Here is a 20637-nt window from a genome sequence, read left to right as displayed (position 1 = left end):
CATTTCAGAATCAGGTGTCAGGCTACATGAGGCTGGGGGAAAAAGTTGCTGGCTTTCAGCTTCTTAATGAGCACTGCTGGGTGAGGATTAGTGAAGAGAAATCCAATGAATCCAATTAGAAGAGTTCTCAGTTCTCTCTGAATTTAGTGAATAGAAAAGAGATAGCTTTAGAGATGAGCCTACAGGACACAGTGGAGCTCTGGTGCCAAATGGCAGTGTTCCAATCCCAGCTCCAGGAACAGGAACGACCGTGTTTCCGAACTCTGTGGCACCTCCACTGGCTCATCTGTAAAGTGGGGTAACCACAGTGCCTCCCTTGTAGGACTGCGGAGAATTAAATGGGCTGATGCAGTAAGAGCCTTACAACAGTGCCTGTCACTAGCGAATGTTCAATAAACATGAAATACTGGCCTTTTCACACAATTTTCTCTCTGGTCTAGTTTTTATTTTCTTTTTGCCCTGATTTTTAAGCCTATACGTGTATGTGTGTGTGTGTATGTGTGTGTTTTGAGATAGGGTCTTCCTCTGTTACCCAGTGTGGAATGCAACGGCATGAACGTGGCTCACTGAAGGCTCCACCTCCTGGGCTCAAGTGATCCTTCCACCTCAGCCTCCCAAGAAACTAGGACCACAGGCGCACACCACCACGCCTGGCCATTTTTTTCGCCCATAGAGATGGGGTCCTGCTATGTTGACCAGCTTGGTCTTGAACTCCTGCAATCCTCAAGGAATCCTCCCACTTCGGCCTCCCAAAGTGCTGGGATTACAGGTGTGAGCCACCACACCTGGCCCATATACAGACATTTTTTTTTTTTTTTTTGAGACAGAGTCTCACTCTGTTGGCCAGGCTGGAGTACAGTAGCAAGATCTCAGTTCACTGCAATCTCCGTCTCCCGGACTCAAGCAATTCTCCTGCCTCAGCCTCCCAAGTAGCTGGGATTACCACCATGCCCGGCTAATTTTTGTATTTTTAGTAGAGATGGGGTTTCACCATGTTGGCCAGGCTGGTCTCAAACTCCTGACCTCAGGTAATCCACCCACCTCGGCCTCCCAAAGTGCTGGGATTACAGGCATGAGCCACAGCTCCCAGCTCCTATTTATATTTTTTAAAACTTGCTGTAAAGTATATGTTCTTGTCAGCTTCCTTGGAATTCTTTCTGGAAGAAACAGCAGGGTGGAAATACAGGCATTCATGTTAGCTACTCTCTGTTGAATGTTAACTCTGTGCTCAGAGGTCCCTGTGGTGGCTGGGGCTTAGCTTGGTGTAGGAACTGATGGGGCTACCAGGGTCCCATTCCCTATTGGGGCCTAAGGAATTGGGCCATTGGGCCAGGCGCAGTGGCTCATGCCTGTGATCTTAGCACTTTGGGAGGCCAAGGAAGGAGGATTACTTGAGGCCAGGAGTTCAAGAACAACCTGGCCAACATGGCGAGACCCCATCTCTATATAATTTTTTTAAAAAAAGGAATTCACACTGGATCCTCAGAGCAATGAGACCCATTTGAAGGCTGAAATCAGGACATGAAAATATCAGATCAACTTTGGAAAGCTCACTAGGGAGTCCTGAGGAGGTCTGGGGTATCCTGGAGGGGGAAAGACCACTCGGAAGGCCAGAGTGAAAAATGGTAGAGGCCAAACCTAGGCCCTACAGCAGGGCCAGCCCCATCAGGGCCGCATAACCTGTGCAGGCACACAGGTTCACACACTCAGAGGGGTCCATGCTTGGCTGAATGCACTGCTGCTGCCATCCTGAAATTCTTAATACTTTTTCAACAAGGGACTCCACATTTTCATTTTGCACTGGGCCCCACAAATTATGAGCCTGATCCTACATTGCAAGTTGCATTGCACATTGATCCTGCAAGTGTGCATTGATCACACTTGTCCCTACATCTAGTCTACCAGGTGAGGCAGCGAAGTTTACATCCCCTCCTTAAAATGAAGAAATGGAAGCTCCGAGAGGGGAAGTCAACAGTCCCAGGGCACATCTGGTCAGTGCCAGTGCAGCGGCACCCCCCAGGCCTTGGGGTTTCAACATGGGGGCTGTCACTGTGGGACAGCAGCCACCTGCACCTCCCGGAAGGCAGTGCTCAGGCACCACTGGGCCTGGGCACAGGGCTGCCGGATGCTGTTATCTTCCCTCCTCACCCACCCTGGGCTGGTGTGCAGAAGGCAGCAGGTGCTACTGGCCCCAGGCCAGCCGGAACTGGAAACAACACACACGGATGTGGGTCACAAGGCCAGTTCCACAACTGCAACATCCAGCCATTAGTGAAACAATTTAACAAGAGCAAAGCAAACACAATAAATCATTGAAAGCTCAGCCTCCCTCCCCTGCATTCTGCCTTCTTCCTTAACCCCAAAAACAATCTAGGAAAGGCAGATTCAAGGGTGGAGAGGGGAGATTTCTCCACTAATGGCTGAAAATCTGCCCACTGAAGTTGGCATATCAAGTCACGCCATGTCTATGGCTTCCTTGACAGATTTCAAGAGGCATCTCCAAGGATCGAGTTTGGCTCAAGCACAGTTCTAGGTGCTGGAGATGCAACCTTGAAGAAGCCAGATAAAAACTTCTTGCCCTTAGGAGCTCATGTACTAATGGGAGGGAGGGAGAAGCAGTATGATAATTAAGTGAATTATATAATGTGTTAGGAGATGATGGGTGCTAAAATAAAATTACACAAATAAATATGGTGGCCAAAATGGATGGGGCGCTTACTCTGTGTCCAAATGCTTTCTGCACTGCCTCATCCCTCAACTGTTCTACTTCGGTGAGTACTCTCCTCATTCCCATTTCACAGACAGGAAAACACAGAACTCAGCTGCACCAGGCTCTACAGGCAGTAAGAAAATCAGAAGTATCCGTAGGGAAGGGCAAGAGTGAGCTATTTTTTCTACTTCTCATTTTAAGAAGAGGAATATGAGCAGGAAGGCTGGTTTTCTCCCTGGCCTTGAACAAGGGGAGAAGGTCTAATCATGGTATACCCCTCTCCACTCCCCACAATTCTTAAAAGAGCTGACAGGACGGTGGGCCCCTCCGAGCTCTCCCTTTTCTCCCAGATCTAAGGCTTTGGAGCTAACAGCCCCAGGTTCAAATCCTAGCTCCACCAGCTCATGCACTGCATGGCCAGAGCAAACAGCTTCCACTCAGTGGAGCTCCCCTCTCCTTTGATTTAAAATGAAGATTAAAACTCCCTCTCTCAGGTGACAAGGGAATCGATGTCTGCACCCCAAAGTGTGTATACAGTGGTAGATGTTCCTTGTGTGCCAGTTCATGCACACCCCCACTCCTGGGACCCCACCAAGACTCCTCCCTCCTCTTGGAATGCAAAGAGAGCCGGACCACATGCCACCCACCTCCTCACGGTGGGGCCTGTGGCAGAGGGCTGAGCATGGACTGAACACTTGATGAATGCTTGATGAATGCACACTGAAGAGGAGGAAGGTGCATGGGGATGGTAGAACCCTCTGTAGAACCCAGGTCCTGGAGCCCTGTAGTTCACAGAGCTTAAAGAGTGCAGGTTTGCTGGGCACACATGGCTCATCCTCCAAGGTGCAAATGTGAAGCACTGAATCCATTCTCACCATTCCAAGGTGAGCCCAAGCCCTGAGAGTATTTCCTAGTTAAGCTGGGCCCCCTGGCACCTGGGCACTCAGGGACCTGAAGTATGCCAAGGGAGCCCCAGACTAGCCAGCTTCTCAGAGCTGGGCATTTCTCTCTTTGAATATCAATGCCTGATACAGGGCCCTTCCAAGGCCAAAGGCTAGAGCTGGCCTCACCCATTTTCCTTACTTCCCTTACCTGCCCCCCAAGCCACCAATTCAAGGAGCACAAGGTTGGGAGCCATGTGTGACCTGAGACCCAAGTCCACCCTTCCCATTTAGCACCCATAAAGTCCAAGATAAGGCCCTCATCCCTGGAGCCTCATTTCCTCCTCGGTAAGACGGAAGGGTGAGGTGCAGGGAGAAAGGATTAAAAGACCAAAAACAGCAATTTCCCCAGCAAGCTCAAAATCACCGGAACCTACTGAATCACACTGGGGCGGGAGGGGTGGGGGGTGGCAGGAATCTCTACGGTCGGCCTGGGTAAGGGGAGGCTTTGTGGAACCAAGAATTGATGTGCCGACCACAGCTCTTATGGCCCAGACTTAACTGATGCTATTAGGACTGGCCTTGAATTCCATCAGAGGGGCTTTCCTTGTTCAAAACTGCCTAGGTCTGGTAGCCTCAGGGCTTCCCAGCAGGGGCAAGAAGCCGGCAAACATTTGCTAGCTGGTATCAGGGACCCCGACAGGATGGAAAACCATGTCAGCCAATCAAGAGGTCCATGGCCAGTGTCCTTTTTGGGCCTAAACCCCAATATATCCCATGCTATGGGGGTCATGGCAGGCTAAGAGCCTTTCTCTCTGGGTAGACTGTCACTTTACACTGCCTTCACATGTAAGAAGAGGGGAAGAAATACCTCCTGTGGCACAGGCATCGAATCACTATTTTGTGGATGTGAAAACCCCTCCTGGAGAACACCCCCCATCCACTAATGCCCTATTTCTGAGATCTAAATCATGCCAGACTCTGTTAAGGGTGTTCACGCACTCAGTCGTCACAAGCAGAGACCTTATTTTTAGCCCCAATTTGCAGGTGGTGAAACTGAGAGCGCTCAGAGACTTGTTGAGGTCAGTCAGCCCAGCAGCGACAGGAAGTTCTGAACCCAGAGCCCTTGCCCCTAACTTCTAGAATATACCAAGCTGTTCAGTAGAAAGGGCAGAGCCAGGATTCTAATCCAGCTCCTCCCCGCATTAAAGCCCTGCTCTTTTCCCAGCCAGACACCAAGTGTGGCTGCCTCAGGCCAGGACATCCCCTGGGCCTCCACACCTCAAGGGAACCGCTGGTGGAGATCTCTTCCCCCGCAGGCTTCCAGAATGCCCCATGCAACCTAGACCATGAGGCAGCTGGACCCCACAAAGGACCCACTGTGGTGACTGCAGAAAGCCAAGGCCAGCCCCCGGTGGCCCTTCTGCAGAGTCCTACCCAAGGCGCCTCCTCCCCTTCCCATGGTGCGCCCATACCCAGCGGACAGGGCTAGGGCTAGGGCTGGGGCTGAGGGAGGGAGGGGCGGGCGCAGGCCTCCAGATCTGCCCGGCCTCAGGGAGCCTCAGGCTATAGAAACCTAAAACCCTCCAGCTGCCGGCAGGCTGCGTGGGGCCCCAGGCCCCTCGGGACTCATTCCAGGTGCCCTGCCCCACCTGTCAGCTGGGGTGGGGTCCACCAAGGAGGTTCAGTAGAGGGAGGAGAGGGATGCTGGGGTGTAAGGGCTGTTCCCATCTGGGAGGAGGGAGGAAATCTGTTTCCTAGTGTGGGGGCGGGGAATGCAAGGTATACGGGCAGGCTGGGGAGGGGGCTCGGCGGAGGGAAGGTGGGTGGGTTTGTCTCCCGCTGCACGAGAGGGCCTCCGCGGCTCTGGCGGGCTTCGTATGCGGCAGGGGGCTCGCCTGGGGTCCCTAGGGGCCTGCGGAGGCATGCACAGGGCGGGGAGCCGCTTTTGCATGCAGGGCGGGAGGGGTCCGCGGCGTGCCAGGGCGCTCCCTCTGCCCGCTGAGGGAACTCCCGACTGGCCGGGGTCGCCACACTCACCTCCTGAAGTCAAAGGGCATCGTGCCGCCGCCGCCGGGGGTGGGAGCGCTGCAGGCCAGGCGGGCCGCGGCGCCGCGTGGGTCCGAGCCCGCTGCCAACGCCTCCTCCGGCCGCCCCGCCCCCGCCGGCCGCCCCCCTGACACTCGCCACTCGCCACTCGCCTCCCGCTGCCGGGAAGTGACGCTCCGCGCAGCCCATTGGGCGCCGCCTGCCCGGCCGCCCCTTCCGCCACCCGGTTAAAGGGGCCCGCGGGCAGGCAGGGAAGGGGCGGAGAGTCGAGGCTGTCGGAAGGGAAGGGAGTCCCCCAAGGACTCCGGTACTCATTCCTTCAAGCCTCTCACTTAGATTTCCTTCTCCATCTCTTTGGATGACCTCGGACAAATTATCTGCTTCTCCGAGCCCCGTTTTTTTTTGCATTTGTAAGCAGTTTCACTGAACTGTGATTGAGTGGGGGGTGATACAGACTTTGGCCGTGCACGGCGTCTGGCTCTGAGTGAGGGCCTAATACTGTGGGGGAAGGGAAGAGGTCGGGCATCCTAGACTGCTAAGGTGGACCCACCTCTGCCCCTGCTGTGCCTCTCTGGGAAAGCCACTGGGCTTCTCAGAGCGCCCCCCCCCCCCCCGCCCCTTTTGCATATCTGCACAAAGAAGACGATGACACCTACTTGAGGGGGTTTTCCTGGGGATCAGCTGAGAAACAGGAGACTGGCTTAGCACAGTGCCAGGCACCTGAAACTATTGAGGCTGGCAGTGGCTGTCCCTGCTGGCTCGGGTTCAAAAAGCAGAGCCAATGGACAGTTTCCTCCTGTGTAAATAGAGGGGAACCGCAGTGCCGGTTCTTCCGGGAGGATTCAGAAGGGACAGCACCAGCATGGGGTCTGGGGTAGGGTGGCGTGATGAACCAAACCCTTCCCCTGGGGCATATGGCAGGACCTGACCTCTGCGTTCCCTTTTAATTCATTCATTCATTCATTCATTCATTCATTCATTCAGTGTCAGTGGTCTGACACTGTTGGGGGAGAGAAGGAAATCTCAGCCTGAACTGGAAACCTAGGGGCAGCAGGGAGAGTTAAGGGGCCTTGAGCAGCCACTGCTTCCAAATAGCCATTTGTTGGCCCTCTGTGGGAGGAAACATGCAATGATGGATCTTTGACCTCGCATCCTCCCTCCTCAAACTGTGGTCCACAGACCAGCCACATGGCCATCACGGGACAGACTCTTGTCCCCAGGTCAGATCTACTGAATCAAGTGTGCATTTGGGATGATCTCCAAGGTCAGCAAATGCCTGGCACAGAGTAAATGCAAGACAGGGTTGACTATCATTGCTCTTTTCGAGTGGGGATAGAGCTCCCAACTTTTGGCTGGGCATGTGGGTGCTCACAGTGAAAGTTGCATTTCCCAGCTTCCTTTGTAGCTAGATGCGGCACTGAGAAGTAAAAGGAAGTGTCTTGTGGGCGTCTGGGATAGTTGGTATGTCTGCTTTACCCTCTGTGTCCCTTTCTCCATCTGGCTGCCGGGAATGTAGGTGTCACCATCCTGGACCATAAGGTGGAGGCCACACAGAGCAGAGCAACAAGACAAAAAGAGCCTGAGTTCCTGCCGGGTGCAGTGGCTCACGCCTGTAACTCCAGCACTTTGGGAGGCCGAAGTGGGCGGATCACCTGAGGTCAGGAGTTCGAGACCAGCCTGACCAACATGTGGTGAAACCCCATCTGTACTAAAAATACAAAAATTAGCCGGGCATGGTGCTGCACGCCTGTAATCCCAGCTACTTAGGAGGCTGAGGCAAGAGAATCGCTTGAACCCAGGGGGCAGAGGTTGCAGTGAGCCGAGATCGCACCACTGCACTCCAGCCTGCGCGACAGAGCGAGACTCTCTCTCTCAAAAAAAAAAGAGCCTGAGTTCCTGTCTCTAAGTGGCAAAATACCTGTCCTCAAACACCTGCCCAAGAGAAACAAACATCTATCTTATTTAAGCAATTATTATTCTGTATTTTCAGACACTCACACCTAAACCCAATGCTGATACACCTATGCAGCCTGGTTAACTACTTGACTGCCCCAATGCTCATGGACTAGGCCAGTCCCCTATTATATAATCGCATGGTACCCTGTAGGTTTCCTTGGGAGAACTCGGCATGATGTGTGATTAGGTTATTATTAATTCGCTAGTAACTACTATCCCATCTGAGTGAAAATTCCCTGAGAGGAGCCTGTCGGGGAGTAGGGGGCTAGGGGAGGGATAGCATTAAGAGAAATACCTAATGTAGATGATGGGTTGATGGGTACACAAACGATGATGTCATACACACATGGCACGTGTATGCCTGTGTGACAAAACTGCACGTTCTGCACATGTATCCCAGAACTTAAAGAACAATAAAAAAAAAAAAGAAAGAAAGAAAGTTCCCTGAGAGAAGATGGTATCACCATCATATCCTAGCATCCAGCCAGACCCTGCACATGCTGGGGATGCACTAACTATGCGTTGAAGTCTGAATGGAGGCTTCCCACAGAGGCAGTCCTTCCCACAGAACAGCGGATGGGAGGGGAGGTATCAACATGGGCCTCCGCCATGGGACTGGTGAGGTCTGTGAGCAGACCAGGCTGTCAGTCCCAGATGGTCCATCCACTCAGGAGCCAGTGGGAGATGGAGCTAAGAAAATCAGATTGTGTCTGCAGTACGTGGGAAGGCTCTGGGTCTCTTTGAGCAGGGGAACAACAATAAAAGTTAAGTTTTTGGATTATCAATCTTGTGGAACCCTGTGGTAGGTAGCCAGCCTCCAGTGACCCTGATCTCCTGGTATTCCCATGCCCTTCTAGAATCACCTCCCACAATGAATAGGGCTGACCTATCCTGTGTAATCAACAGGATATTGCAGAAATGACAGTTATGACTCCTGAGGCTACGTCACAAAAGACTGAGGCTCTGCTTAGCCACTCTTGAATCACTCGTTCTGAGGGAAGCCAACTGCCTGTCCTAAAGAGGCTCAAGCATGATTATAAAGGGACCTGGTCGGTGAGGAATGAAGCCTCCCACCAACAGCCATGTGAGTGGACTCTCTTGGAAATAGCGGCTCAGCCCTGGTCAGGTCTTCAAAGCTGCATCCCCAGCCCACAGCTTAACCACAGGCTCTTGAGAGACCCTGATAAACACTCAGCTCAGCTGCTCCCGAATTCCTGATCCTTAGAAACTATAAGATAATAAATGTTTGCTTTAAGCCATTAAGTTGTGGGTAATTAGTTACACAGCAGTAGATAAATAACAGAGACTCCATGCTCATTATTTTTTTTTCCTACCAGTAACTTCTCCCTGCCTTCCTCCATCTCACCCCCCGCCAGCCTGGGGAAATAGAAAACCACTTCGGACTCAGATCACTCTCTGCTGGGTGACCTGGACCAGTTGCTTAACTAGCTGGGTGTCTAGGTATTAAATGAAGGATAATAATACCTTACCTGTGGCAGGTAGCCTCTGAAATTGCCCCAATTAACCCACCTCTTGGTATTCATACCCTTGTGTAATTTCCTCCCTTCAAGTGTAGGCTGGACTTATCGACTCATTTCTAATGCACAAAATATGGCAGAAGTGATGAGCATGTTGCTTCTGAGATTAGGTTATCAAGAGATGGTGACTTCCGTCTTGGACACTCTCTTGCTATCTCTTGGATCAGTCACCCTGGATAAGCTGGCTTCTGTGTGTGGCTTCCGTGTCCTAAGGAAAAGCCCCTGTGGGTGAGTTTGCAAGTGATTCTTCTAAGGCAGGGGTGTCCAATCTTTTAGCTTCCCTGGGCCACACTGGAAGAAGAAAAACTGTCTTAGGGGCCGGGCATGGTGGCTCACGCCTGTAATCCCAGCACTTTGGGAGGCCGAGGCAGGCGGATCATGAGGTCAGGAGTTCGAGACCAGCCTGACCAACATGCTGAGGAAAGAAGAAGAAAGAAGAAAAAGAAAGAAGAAAGAAAGAAAGAAAGAAGAAGAAGAAGAGGAAGAGAAGAGAAAGAAGAAGAAAGAAAGAAAGAAAGAAAGAAAGATTGTCTTGGGCCACACATAAAATACAGTAACATGGGCTGGGTGCGGTGACTCACACCTGTAATCCCAGCACTTTGGGAGAATGAGGCCGAACACCTGCGGTCAGGAGTTCAAGACCAGCCTGACCAACATGGTGAAACCCTGTCTCTACTAAAAATACAAAAAATTAGCTGGGTGTAGTGGTGGGCGCCTGTATTCCCAGCTACTTGGGAGGCTGAGGCAGGAGAATGGCTTGAACCCAGGAGGCAGAGGTTGCAATGAGATTGCACCATTGCACTCTAGCCTGGGCAACAAGAGCAAAACTCCATCTCAAAAAACAAACAAAAACAAACAAACAAAAAAACAGTAACACAAACGATAGCTGATGAGGAAAAAAAGATAAAAAAAAAATCTCATAATGTTTTAAGAAAGTTCAAGAATTTGTGTTGGGCTGGATTCAAAGCTGTCCTGGTATGCATTCAAAGCCATCCTGGGCCACAGGCAGCCTGCAGACCACAGGTTGGACAAGGTTGAGCTAAGGCCTGACAACAACCCTGTGAATGAATTTGGAAATGGATCCTTCTGCTCCAGTGGAGTCTTGACACGATCCCAGCCCTGGCCCCCAGCTTGACTGCAACCTCATGAGAGGACTCTGAGCCACAGGCAGCCAGCTGAGTTGCACCTGGATTCCTGTGTGATAACAAATGTTTGTTGCTTTAGCCCCTAGGTTTAGGGGAATTGGTTATGCAATAGCAGATAACAAATACATTGCCCTAAGACAAAGCTTGCTGTGAGGATGGAGTAACGTATAGTGCCCACACATAGTAGGTGCTAATTCATTGCTTGCTTAATGAGTCAGTCAATAAACAAATGAATGTTCTATAACACAGAATGTTCTCTGAATCCAAATGCTCACTCCCTTCCACCCACTCCTGTCAAAAACGTCACCGAAAGTTGTTTTAAGCAGAGAATGGCCGGGTCAGATTTGTTTTTCTGTAATGGGAGATTGGTTTGTGTCCCATGGGTGTGGCCGGTTCAGCTGTGGTCTGGGTGAAGAGAGATTTAAAAATAATAATCCTTTGTCAGCTCAGAGAGGACTTTAGTGTAACTTAGATCTCATAGCAGGTAGGTCTCTGGAGAAACAACTCTCCTTTCTCACTCTATTAAAGTCTCTTGACCAACTAGAAGACACTCATGTGTTCATTCATTCATCCTTTCTTGTATTTGTTCATTATACCATTATTTACTGAATACCTCTTTTAGGCAGGTACTCTGGATATAGAAATGAACCTCACATACCTCAAATTTCAAGAAAAAAAGGAGGAGGTAAGCAAAAGTGTGATACCATCACAAAAAAATCAGGGACAGGGACAGGGTCACGTATCTCTGGTGCAGTTTTTTGTGATAAGTGCAGTGACAAGGGTGGTACCAGAGGATCTGGGAGTCTAGGAGGGAGTCCCTGATTCCACCCATGGGGATGAATTGGTCTGAACTCTTTCAGCTGAAAGTGACAGAAATCATCTAAAATCAACACACACTGTCTATGGCACTCAAATAAAAAAAAAAAAAAGAAAAAGATAAGAAGGAAGGAAGGAGGGAAGGAAGAAAGGGAGGGAGGGAGGGAAAAAGAAGGAAAGAAAAAAGAAAAATTAAAGTCCAAAAGTCCAGAGGTAGATTTAGATTTCAGGCACAGTTGAATCCAGGCGCTTCAACAATTGCATCAGGAATCTGTCTCTTCCCATCCCCAGGTCGTTCTTTTTTCCCTCTGGCTTCATCTTGAGGCAGGCTTCTCCTTGTGCTGGCAAAATGTGTGCCTGTAGCTCCAGGCTGATATTTTCCCACTCAGCAATGCCAGGAGATAAAGATTACCACTTCCCCGTACCTCCTGAAAGGCTCCTGGGCTGACCCCCCAAGGGTCTGGCTTAGGTCACAGCCTAAACAGCGGCACCAGGGGTTTGGAGAGTGCCAAACGTAGGCTGGCAGCCAGACCCTTAAGCCTGGGGTGGAGTCACCCTCATCCTACACACACAGACTCAGATGGAAGAAGAGTGGTTCCCTAAAGAAAAGTCTGGGCAGTGCTGCCAGAGGAGGTATTGGGAGGCTAAACCATCAGGTGTCTTGGACAGAGTCAAGGAAAGCTTCTGGGAGGAGGAAGAGACTGAGCTGAGACCTGATGAAGAAGTGAGTCAAGGGGAGAGAAGCAGGCTGGGTACATTAGTTACCTATTGCTGCAAAATACATTACCCAAAATTTAAAACTTTGAAACAATACACATGGTCTTAGTCCATTTTCTGTTGCTATACAGAATACCACAGACTGGGGAATTTATAAGGAAAATAAATATATTTCTTACAGTTCTAGGGGCTGTGAAAAGGGCAAGGCTGAGGGGCTGCCTCTGGTGAGGACCTTCCTCTGGTGAGGACCTTTCTCCTGTGTCATAACATGGTGGAGGGCATAGCATGGTAAGAGGGCATGAGCATGTCAGCTCAGGCCTCTCTTTGCCTTTTTCTTTTTTTTAGTAGAGACAGGGTTTCACCATGTTGGCCAGGCTGGTCTCGAACTGGCAACCTCAGGTGATCTGCCTGCATCAGCCTCCCAAAGTGCTAGGATTTTTTTTTTTTTTTTTGAGACGGAGTCTTGCTCTGTCCCCCAGGCTGGAGTGCAGTGGCGCAATCTCGGCTCACTGCAAGCTCTGCCTCCCGGGTTCACGCCATTCTCCTGCCTCAGCCTCCCGAGTAGCTGGGACTACAGGCGTCCGCCACCATGCCCGGCTAATTTTTTTTTTTTGTATTTTTAGTAGAGATGGGGTTTCACCATGTTAGCCAGGATGGTCTCGATCTTCTGACCTTGTGATCCGCCCGCCTCGGCCTCCCAAAGTGCTGGGATTACAAGCTTGAGCCACCGCGCCCGGCCCCAAAGTGCTAGGATTAACAGATGTGAGCCACCGCGTTTGACCTCTTCTTCTTTTAAGGCCACCAGTACCATCATGGGTTCTCCACCCCAATGGCCTTACATAATCCGAATTACTTTCCGGAGGCCCCACCTCCAAATACCATCAACATGAATTAGGAGATTAAGTTTCCAATACATAAAATTTGGGTGATGGATTTAAACCATGGCATACATTTATTATGCCCCCATGTCTGAGGATCAAGAATCCAAGAGAATCAAGGCTACAGACTCTGCAGATGACTGGAGCTGAGGGATAGACACTCACTCACTTGGCTGTTGGCTGGAGGCTTCAGTCCTTCTCACATGGACCTCTCCATAATGCTGCTCATGATATCACTTTCCCAGTGTGAGTGAGGAAAGAGAGTCTGCCTTTTATAAAGTAGTCTTCAAGAGACTGGCTGGGTACATACTGGGTAAGGATCCAAATGACATGGGTGGTGGGAAAGAGGACAGCATGGATGTAGCCTGGGCTAATATCAAGCTGGAGAGGTAGGGGCTGGATGGTGAAGGACTTTGAGGGCTGTGTTAAAAATGTGAACTTTCTCTGGGAGGCAGTTAGGGGCCCTGAAGCATTTTCAGTTAGGATTGCAATATTTTGGTTTGGGGGTTTTGGGGAAACCAATATAGTTTCTCTTTTCTGCCAATGCTCTGAACAAATGTGATTTCTATCTGCAGAGGGCTTCCTAATGGTGAACCTCAGAATTTGGCAGACAGACTCACACAGGAGGCACAAAAAGCAAAGAAAAAGTACAGGTCTTCTTGGGGAGGGGAGAGCAAAATGCGGATGGTCTTCTCCCAAAAGGGAGAAGAAAGGAAGAGCTGAGCACCACCGTCTCAGACTCCAGTCCCACACTCACCAGTCAGGATTCACCCATCTTACGTGGTGGGGCTTGATGAGAGCCCAGAGTATTGAGGGGAAATCCTTCTTTGTAGAAACCAGAGCAGTAGGAAAGTATATCACCCACAATTAGGCCACATCACACCACCAACAATTTGCCATTTTTAGAAGCATGACTCTGGCAGCCAACGTGGAGAATGGACTGGAGTGGGAGGCCAAGGAGGAGGTTGCTACAGTCTCCTGAGAAGAGATGGGGGGTAGGCCCAAGTCAAAGGGAGTGGGGAATGGGTCTGGAGGCAGTAGAACTACTCAGAAGATTCGGGGACTAGGGGGGTCAAACACAAGGGCTTACAGGGGCCAGGCAGACAATTCCTCAAATTTCCCAAATTTTCCTTCCTCTCAGTCTCCTCCTCTCAGTCCAGGGCAACTTTATTAACTTCCATTTGCCTGTTATCCTTACCATCATCCCTGACTCCTCTCTGTCTCTGCAGGTCACTATAATGAGTATGAGTGTAGACTTGAGGTTCATTGGACTTACTGAATCTGTGGATTGATGTTTTTTCAATGTCCTGGAAAATTACCAACTACTTATTTGTGGATATTAACTTTGCCCTGTCATCTGTCTTCTCTCGTCTTGCTTTTATTCTCTGTTCATTTTACATAGCTTCTTCTGACCTGTTTTCTAGTTTACTAATTCTCTCTTTGGTTGTGTTGAATCTGCTATTAAACCTGACCATTGAATTATTAATTTTATCATTGTATTTTCCAGTTTTGGAATTTGTGTTTAGTTCTTTTGAGACATGTGACTTCACTGTGCCAGGTGCCTTCTATTTGTCCCTTCAGAATAACTCTGCTTCTTCACTCTTTTCTGTGTGCTGGGAGGTTGACCTGTTTTGATGGCTCCTTATTTTGGCTTCTGACTGATTTCAGCCTGTGGGGAGTACCTGCAGTAGATTGGAAGGAAGGAGAAGAATGAAGTTTTGGTATGTATTTGCCCAGCTTCTGCCCTGAGTGGTCACCCAGGTTGATTGTGTCCTTCAGTGAACATCATAATTTCTACCAGGCGGTACTCTTCACCTAGGTCCACTCTTCTTAGTTCCAGTAACCACTTCTTCTCCTTGCCCTTTCAGGCCTTGGGATGGTAATAGCACTCCACTGTTACTTACTCCAGGGTACTAGCTCTAGAGTATCTCTTGTAGTTTCCCTATACTCTTTTCATTCTGTTAAAACGATCTCGCCAGGCGCAGTGGCTCATGCCTGTAATTCCAGCACTTTGGGAGCTCAAGATGGGTGGATCACCTGAGGTCAGGAGTTTGAGACCAGCCTGGCCAACATGGTGAAACCCCGTCTCTACTAAAAATACAAAAATTAGCTGGGCCTGGTGGCACATGCCTGTAATCCCAGCTACTCGGGGGGCTGAGGCACGAGAATGGATCGAACCTGGGAGGCAGAGGTTGCAGTGAGCCAAGATCATGCAACTGCACGCCAGCCTGGGTGACTGGGCCAGAGACTGTCTCAAAAAAATGATGAAAATAAAAATAAAAGCATCCCTTAGTTAAACTCCCCTCTAACCACCTGGATTATGCCATCATGTTCAGGACAGGACGTGACTGACACAGTTACTTTGTATAGTTTCCAGTCTCCTTACAGAATTTTCAGGCATGACTTTTAATCTCCTTAAACATAGGAAGCATAATTATGTTATAGTCAGTGTCTGATAATTTGCATGTCTGGAGTCCAGGAAGGGGCCATTTGTTTCAAGCAGATAGTGGCCCTCTGGTCTATGTAGGGTGTGGCGGGCATTTCCTCCACACTTTTCAGGAGCTGTGAAGTGTGAAGTGGCTCATCTAGCCAGTGCTAACCCTGCCTCAGCAGTCGGCTTGGCAGGCTGTCGTGACTTGGCTCTGCTGGCTCACCTTCTTCCTCTCCAACCTGGAGCCCACCTGCACCCTTTCTTTCGTTGTCCGACAGTTGGGGCTGGGTGGGGCCTGTCCCACCGTTTCCCCCTCCATTCCCCAGCAGGGTTCAGTGCCTGCCCCATCCCTGCACGCTCCTCTGCCATTCCTGCTCCTGGGTTGGACCTGGGGAGTCTGGGGCCCAAGTGTGAGTGTGTGTCAGTGCGTGGGCGGCACCGTGTGTGGGCAGCGCTGACGTCCCCGGGGCAGGTGGATCTGTTCTCCTGGCTGGTGACTGTGCTGCACTTCCTCAGGGAGGGCCGGTGACTGGCTGGTTGACAAGCCCAGCATGACGGAGGAGGAAATAGAAACAATCTTTCTTCTCTGAGAAAAAAGGGAGGCCTGATGATTCCTGGCATGATCCCTGTGTCTCTGAAGCAAGTCACTGCACCTCCCTGAGCCTCAGCCTCTGCCTCTGTAGAGAGGGGATCTGTGAGGATTAGCATTTGTTCATTCATTCATTCATTAGCAAGTTGATGATACATAAGTGAGCAGGACAGGAGCTCTCTCCTTCTGCATATAAGTGCTTATCACTCTATAGATAATCATAGACATAAATAAGCCCAATCATCAAATGTTCCAGGTAGCTCCAGCCAGATCCCCATTTTCCAAGGTGCCTCAGTTGGAGAAAGGCAAAATGAAAAACTGGCTCACTGTAACCTTAAGAGCTGCAGGACAAGACAAGGGGGTCAAGGGTACAAGAGAGAGCTTTGGGGTCAGAGTTCAGGCTTCTAAGCTTAGCCCAGTCAATTTCCATTCCCCACACTGGCCTCAGTTTCCACCTCTGCAGAATGGACTTAGTGCCCACTTTGCCAGGTCGCTGGGAGGGGTCAAGTGTTGATTCTGTGATCGTACTGTAGCACCCCCGCCCTCCCAGCTCTGGATCTGGTTCTGGCTGGATCTCAAGTCACATCCCTTCTCTGGGTTTCACAGCCTTGTTGGTGAAGTGAGGGGACTGGTCAGTACAGCAACTGAGGCCTCTCCTTGCTCTGTGGCTTCATCCCATCTTCTCTTCACTTTTTCCCCTCCTGTACAAAACAGTTACATTTTTAGCAGACCCTGGACTTGGCTTCCTATGTGAATTAAATTCAATAAATCCTCACTCAAGCCTCAGGAAGTGCTTTAGGAGTTATGTGGGCAGGATACAGACATCAACTGTATCCTCCTCTCCAGAAAAGTAATACCACCATTGCTCATATTTAGAATCATCAAATGATCGAACGGGCGCGGTGGCTCACGCCTGTAATCCCAGCTCTTTGGTAGGCCGAGGTGGGCGGATCACGAGGTCAGGAGATCAAGACCATCCTGGCTAACATGGTGAAACCCCATCTCTACCAAAAATACAAAAAATTAGCCGGGCGTGGTGGTGGGTGCCTGTAGTCCCAGCTACTCGGGACCCTGAGGCAGGAGAATGGTGTGAACTCGGGAGGTGGAGCTTGCAGTGAGCCGAGATAGCGCTACTGCACTCCAGCCTGGGCGACAGAGTGAGACTCTGTCTCAAAAAAAAGGAATCATCAAATGATCATTGTTCTTTCTGCTATAACCCCCGAAATCATATATTCACCAAGAACTCTCATTTGGCCAAAATCAGAGTTATCAAAATAGGATTTCCATTTGTAAAATTTATCTTTTGTTTGCATCATCTAATTAATTAAAAGAATGGTTTGGCCAGGAGCAGTGGCTAACGCCTGTATTCCCAGCACGGAGGCCAAGGCGGGCGGATCACCTGAGGTCAGGACTTCGAGACCAGCCAGATCAACATGGAGAAACCCTGTCTCTACTAAAAATACAAAATTAGCTGGGCGTAGTGGCACATGGCTGTAATCCCAGCTACTTGGGAGGCTGAGGCAGGAGAATTGCTTGAACCCGGGAGGCGGAGGTTGCGGTGAGCCGAGATCATGCCATTGCACTCCAACCTGGGCAACAAGAGAGAAACTCCATCTCAAAAAAAAAAAAAAAAAGAATGGTCTATGGTCATACCATACTCTATCTATCTACCCTGGGTACTCCCACGGGATACCATACTGTATCTACCCTGAATGCACCCAGTCTCATCCAATTAAAGGAATAGTATGTATTTAATTTAAAAAGTAACGTAAGGCCAGTTGTGGTGGCTCACGCCTATAATTCCAGCACTTCAGGAGGCCGAGGCGGATGCATCACTTGAGGCCAGGAGTTTAAGAACAGTCTGGCCAACATAGTGAAACCCCATCTGTACTAAAAATACAAAAATTAGCCAGGCGTGGCGGTGCATACCTGTGATCCCAGCTACTCAGGAGGCTGAGGTGGGGGCATCCCTTAAGCCCAGGAGATGAAGGTTGCAGTGATCTGAGATGGTGCCACTGCACTCTAGCCTGGGTGATGGAGTATGACTCTCTCTCAAAAAAATAAAAATAAATAAAACTAAATAAAAAATTAAAAGTAACATTTAAACAAGATATTCAAACAGGAAAAAGGAAGGCAAGTGTGGTGGTTCATGCCTGTAATCCCAGTATTTTGGGAGGCCAAGGTGGGCCAATCACTTGAGTCCAGGAGTTTGAGACCAGTCTGTGACACATGGTAAAACCGCATCTCTACAAAAAATACAAAAATTAGCTGGGCATGGTGGCGTGCATCTGTAGTCCCAGCTACTCAGGAGACTGAGGTGGGAGGATTCATTGAGCCCTGGAGGTCGAGGCTGCAGTGAGCCGTGATCATGCCGTTGTACTTCAGCACGCGTGACGGAGGATTTTTGACCTGTCCCAAGAAAAAAAAGGAAAAGGGTCCCTAAGCAGGAAGTGAAATCTCTCCGGCATCCACCTCCTCCCCTGGTGCAAAGGCCACCACTGCTGATGGTTTCCTTTGTTAGACCGGGCTCTTTGATGTGCCAGGGATAATCTTGGCCTTTCTTTGGGAAGGCAATGAAGGCAGCGATTACTCTGTCTTCCCAGCCAGGAGCTCTGAATCCTGAAAGGAGCAAGAGTGGACAATTCCCAAGGAGTTCAGGGTCTACCAGAAGGCTAGAGGGATGGCAGCTCCTCAATATGGCTCAGGATGGCTGCTGAGGACTAGTTCAGTTCCTCTGTGGTCTCCAGGGCATCAAAGCCTTAGGCTCATGGTTCTGCCAAGACAATTTTCAATTCGCTTGCAAGAGATCAACTGACCCCTTCAGGGAAGGTCTTCTGCGAATATTTATTGAGTGACTATGATGCGCCAGAAATAACTCTGGCCTTGAACTGAAGTTGGAATGAGGGTGAATTAGGAAATGGAACTGGAAAGACCTTTACCGTGTAAGTGACAGGAAGGGAGATAACACGGACTGGACACCTACTCTCTGTCAAGGGCTTTTGTTAGGGTATTTAAAAATTAAGTATTTTTTTCTTTTTTTTTTGAGGCAGAGTCTTGCTCTGTCGCCCAGGCTGGAGTGCAGTGGCACAATCTCGGCTCACTGCAACCTCCGCCTCCTGGGTTCAAGCGATTCTCCTGCCTCAGCCTCCCGAGTAACTGGGACTACAGGCATGCACCACTGTGCTCAGCCAATTTTTGTACTTGTAGTAGAGACAAGGTTTCACCATGTTGGTCAGGCTGATCTCTATCTCTTGACTTTGTGATCCCAAATGCTGGGATTACAGTTGTGAGCCACTGCATGCGGCCTTTAAAAATTAATTTTTAAGGACACAAGTAAAGTAATGTAGGAATACATTTTCCTTGTACAAATGAAAACTACAGATGAGGCTAAATCTCCCTTTGATCTCTAGCTCCAATCTTGGCTTCCTTCCACCTCTCCAGTGGCAACACCTATTTTCGATTTGGTGCGACTCCTTCCAACTATTTTCTCTTCATTTTACATACATGTGTGTTTTGCTTTATTAGTCTTTTAAGATTAACGATATTGTGCATATTATCCAGCCACTTAATTTCTGGGTTAACAATATATCTGGGAGATCAGGTGAGTACAAATCTACCCATCGCCTATATGCCAAGGCCTTCCACATGGAACATTTCATTGGATGCTCACGCCGCCCCCACTTTGCAGATGAGCAGAGGCTCAGTGAATGTTTAAGCGACTCATCATAGCTGGTGAGTAGTGAGGCAGGATTCAGACAGGGATGCGTCTCTCTAAGTTTAGCATGAATCTGTCCTCTCCCTAATCTGCCTATAGTTTCTTTCTTTTTTTTTTTTTTCCCTGACATCATCAAGTGGACCATTTAAGTAGAAGATTGGTCATAATGCAAAGAACTCATTGACCACCTCCCTTCCCTGTTAAAATACCTCCATGGCTCCCCAGTACCCAAGAAACAGAGTCTAAGTCCCTCTACCTGATGAGAAGGGATCTTCTAGCCATGGTTCCCATTAATTTCTCCACCCTCCCCTGGCCAGGCTCTGCCTCATGGTCACCTTCCCAGAAAGAAATAAACTACAGTACTTGCGGTTCCCTTCATGCCATGCCGTTTTTCTCCTCCATGTCTTTGCTCATGTAGTCCTCTTTGCCTGGAAGAACTCACCTTAACCCCTCTTTGCCTGGCTTGTTGCAGCTCATCCTTTACGACTTCATACAAGGGCCATCTCTTTTTGGTTGCCCTCCCTATTAACCCAGGCTGGGTTGGTCCCTTCCGCATGGCCCACAATGTCTCGTACATTCCATTCTAATGGCCATTGAATCCGCCTCCCAACCTTGAAGGGGTAGCTCCTTGAAGGGACAGTCACTGTGTCATTCAGCTGCATCTCTAGGTGCCGAACAAGGCTTGCAGACATGGTGGGTGCTGCATACGTGTTTGTGGGGCACACAGATGCCTCAAGAGAGAGAATGGTTGAGTTTGTTATCTTGTGTTGGGAGTGACGAGGGGAAAAAGACCAGGTACATAAGATGATAGTACTAAGAAGAGAAACCTAAGATCTCCTGAATCAAATTTAGCCAAAAGGCCATCACACTACCCAGAAGTATGTTACCCGTGTTGGACCATATATTCTCAAGCCATCTCCCAGCTCTACAATTTCTCTTAGCTCCGTTATTTCCTCTTTTTCATCTCTCTGATCTGCTCTTTAGGCTGTTGAAAGGGGATGCGTGTCAAGATTTTCATTTGAAATCGGTCCCATCAAGGACTGGCTGGGTCCCGTGGCTTTATCTCCTTGGTTATGTCCCCTTGTTTCCAAAGGACATCAAAACTCTCTGCCCACTCTTGAAACTGGCAGGGAATTTCTGAGAAAAGGAACCAGGGAATTTGCTTTTCAGAGGAACGTTTCCCTCCTTGAGATAACGGTTAAAACTCATTAT

At 49.5% G+C, this 20637-nt stretch overlaps 1 protein-coding gene across 1 annotated transcript in view; it reads right to left on the bottom strand.

The window, feature by feature from the left end:
* Positions 1–5810, bottom strand: part of ERGIC1 (endoplasmic reticulum-golgi intermediate compartment 1) — a 118585-nt gene extending 112775 nt beyond the window's left edge. The window contains exon 1 of the mRNA XM_032158639.2: positions 5632–5810. Coding sequence (XP_032014530.1) covers positions 5632–5651 — 20 coding nt within the window. The 5' untranslated portion in view covers positions 5652–5810. The remainder of the gene's footprint in view (positions 1–5631) is intronic.
* Positions 5811–20637: the final 14827 nt, after the last annotated feature.

The sequence above is a fragment of the Hylobates moloch genome, unplaced genomic scaffold, assembly GCF_009828535.3.
Source record: "Hylobates moloch isolate HMO894 unplaced genomic scaffold, HMol_V3 SCAFFOLD_6, whole genome shotgun sequence".
In the NCBI taxonomy this organism is placed as follows: domain Eukaryota; kingdom Metazoa; phylum Chordata; class Mammalia; order Primates; family Hylobatidae; genus Hylobates; species Hylobates moloch.
Note: the sequence above shows the minus strand (reverse complement) of the source record. Positions and strands in the feature narration are given on the sequence as shown.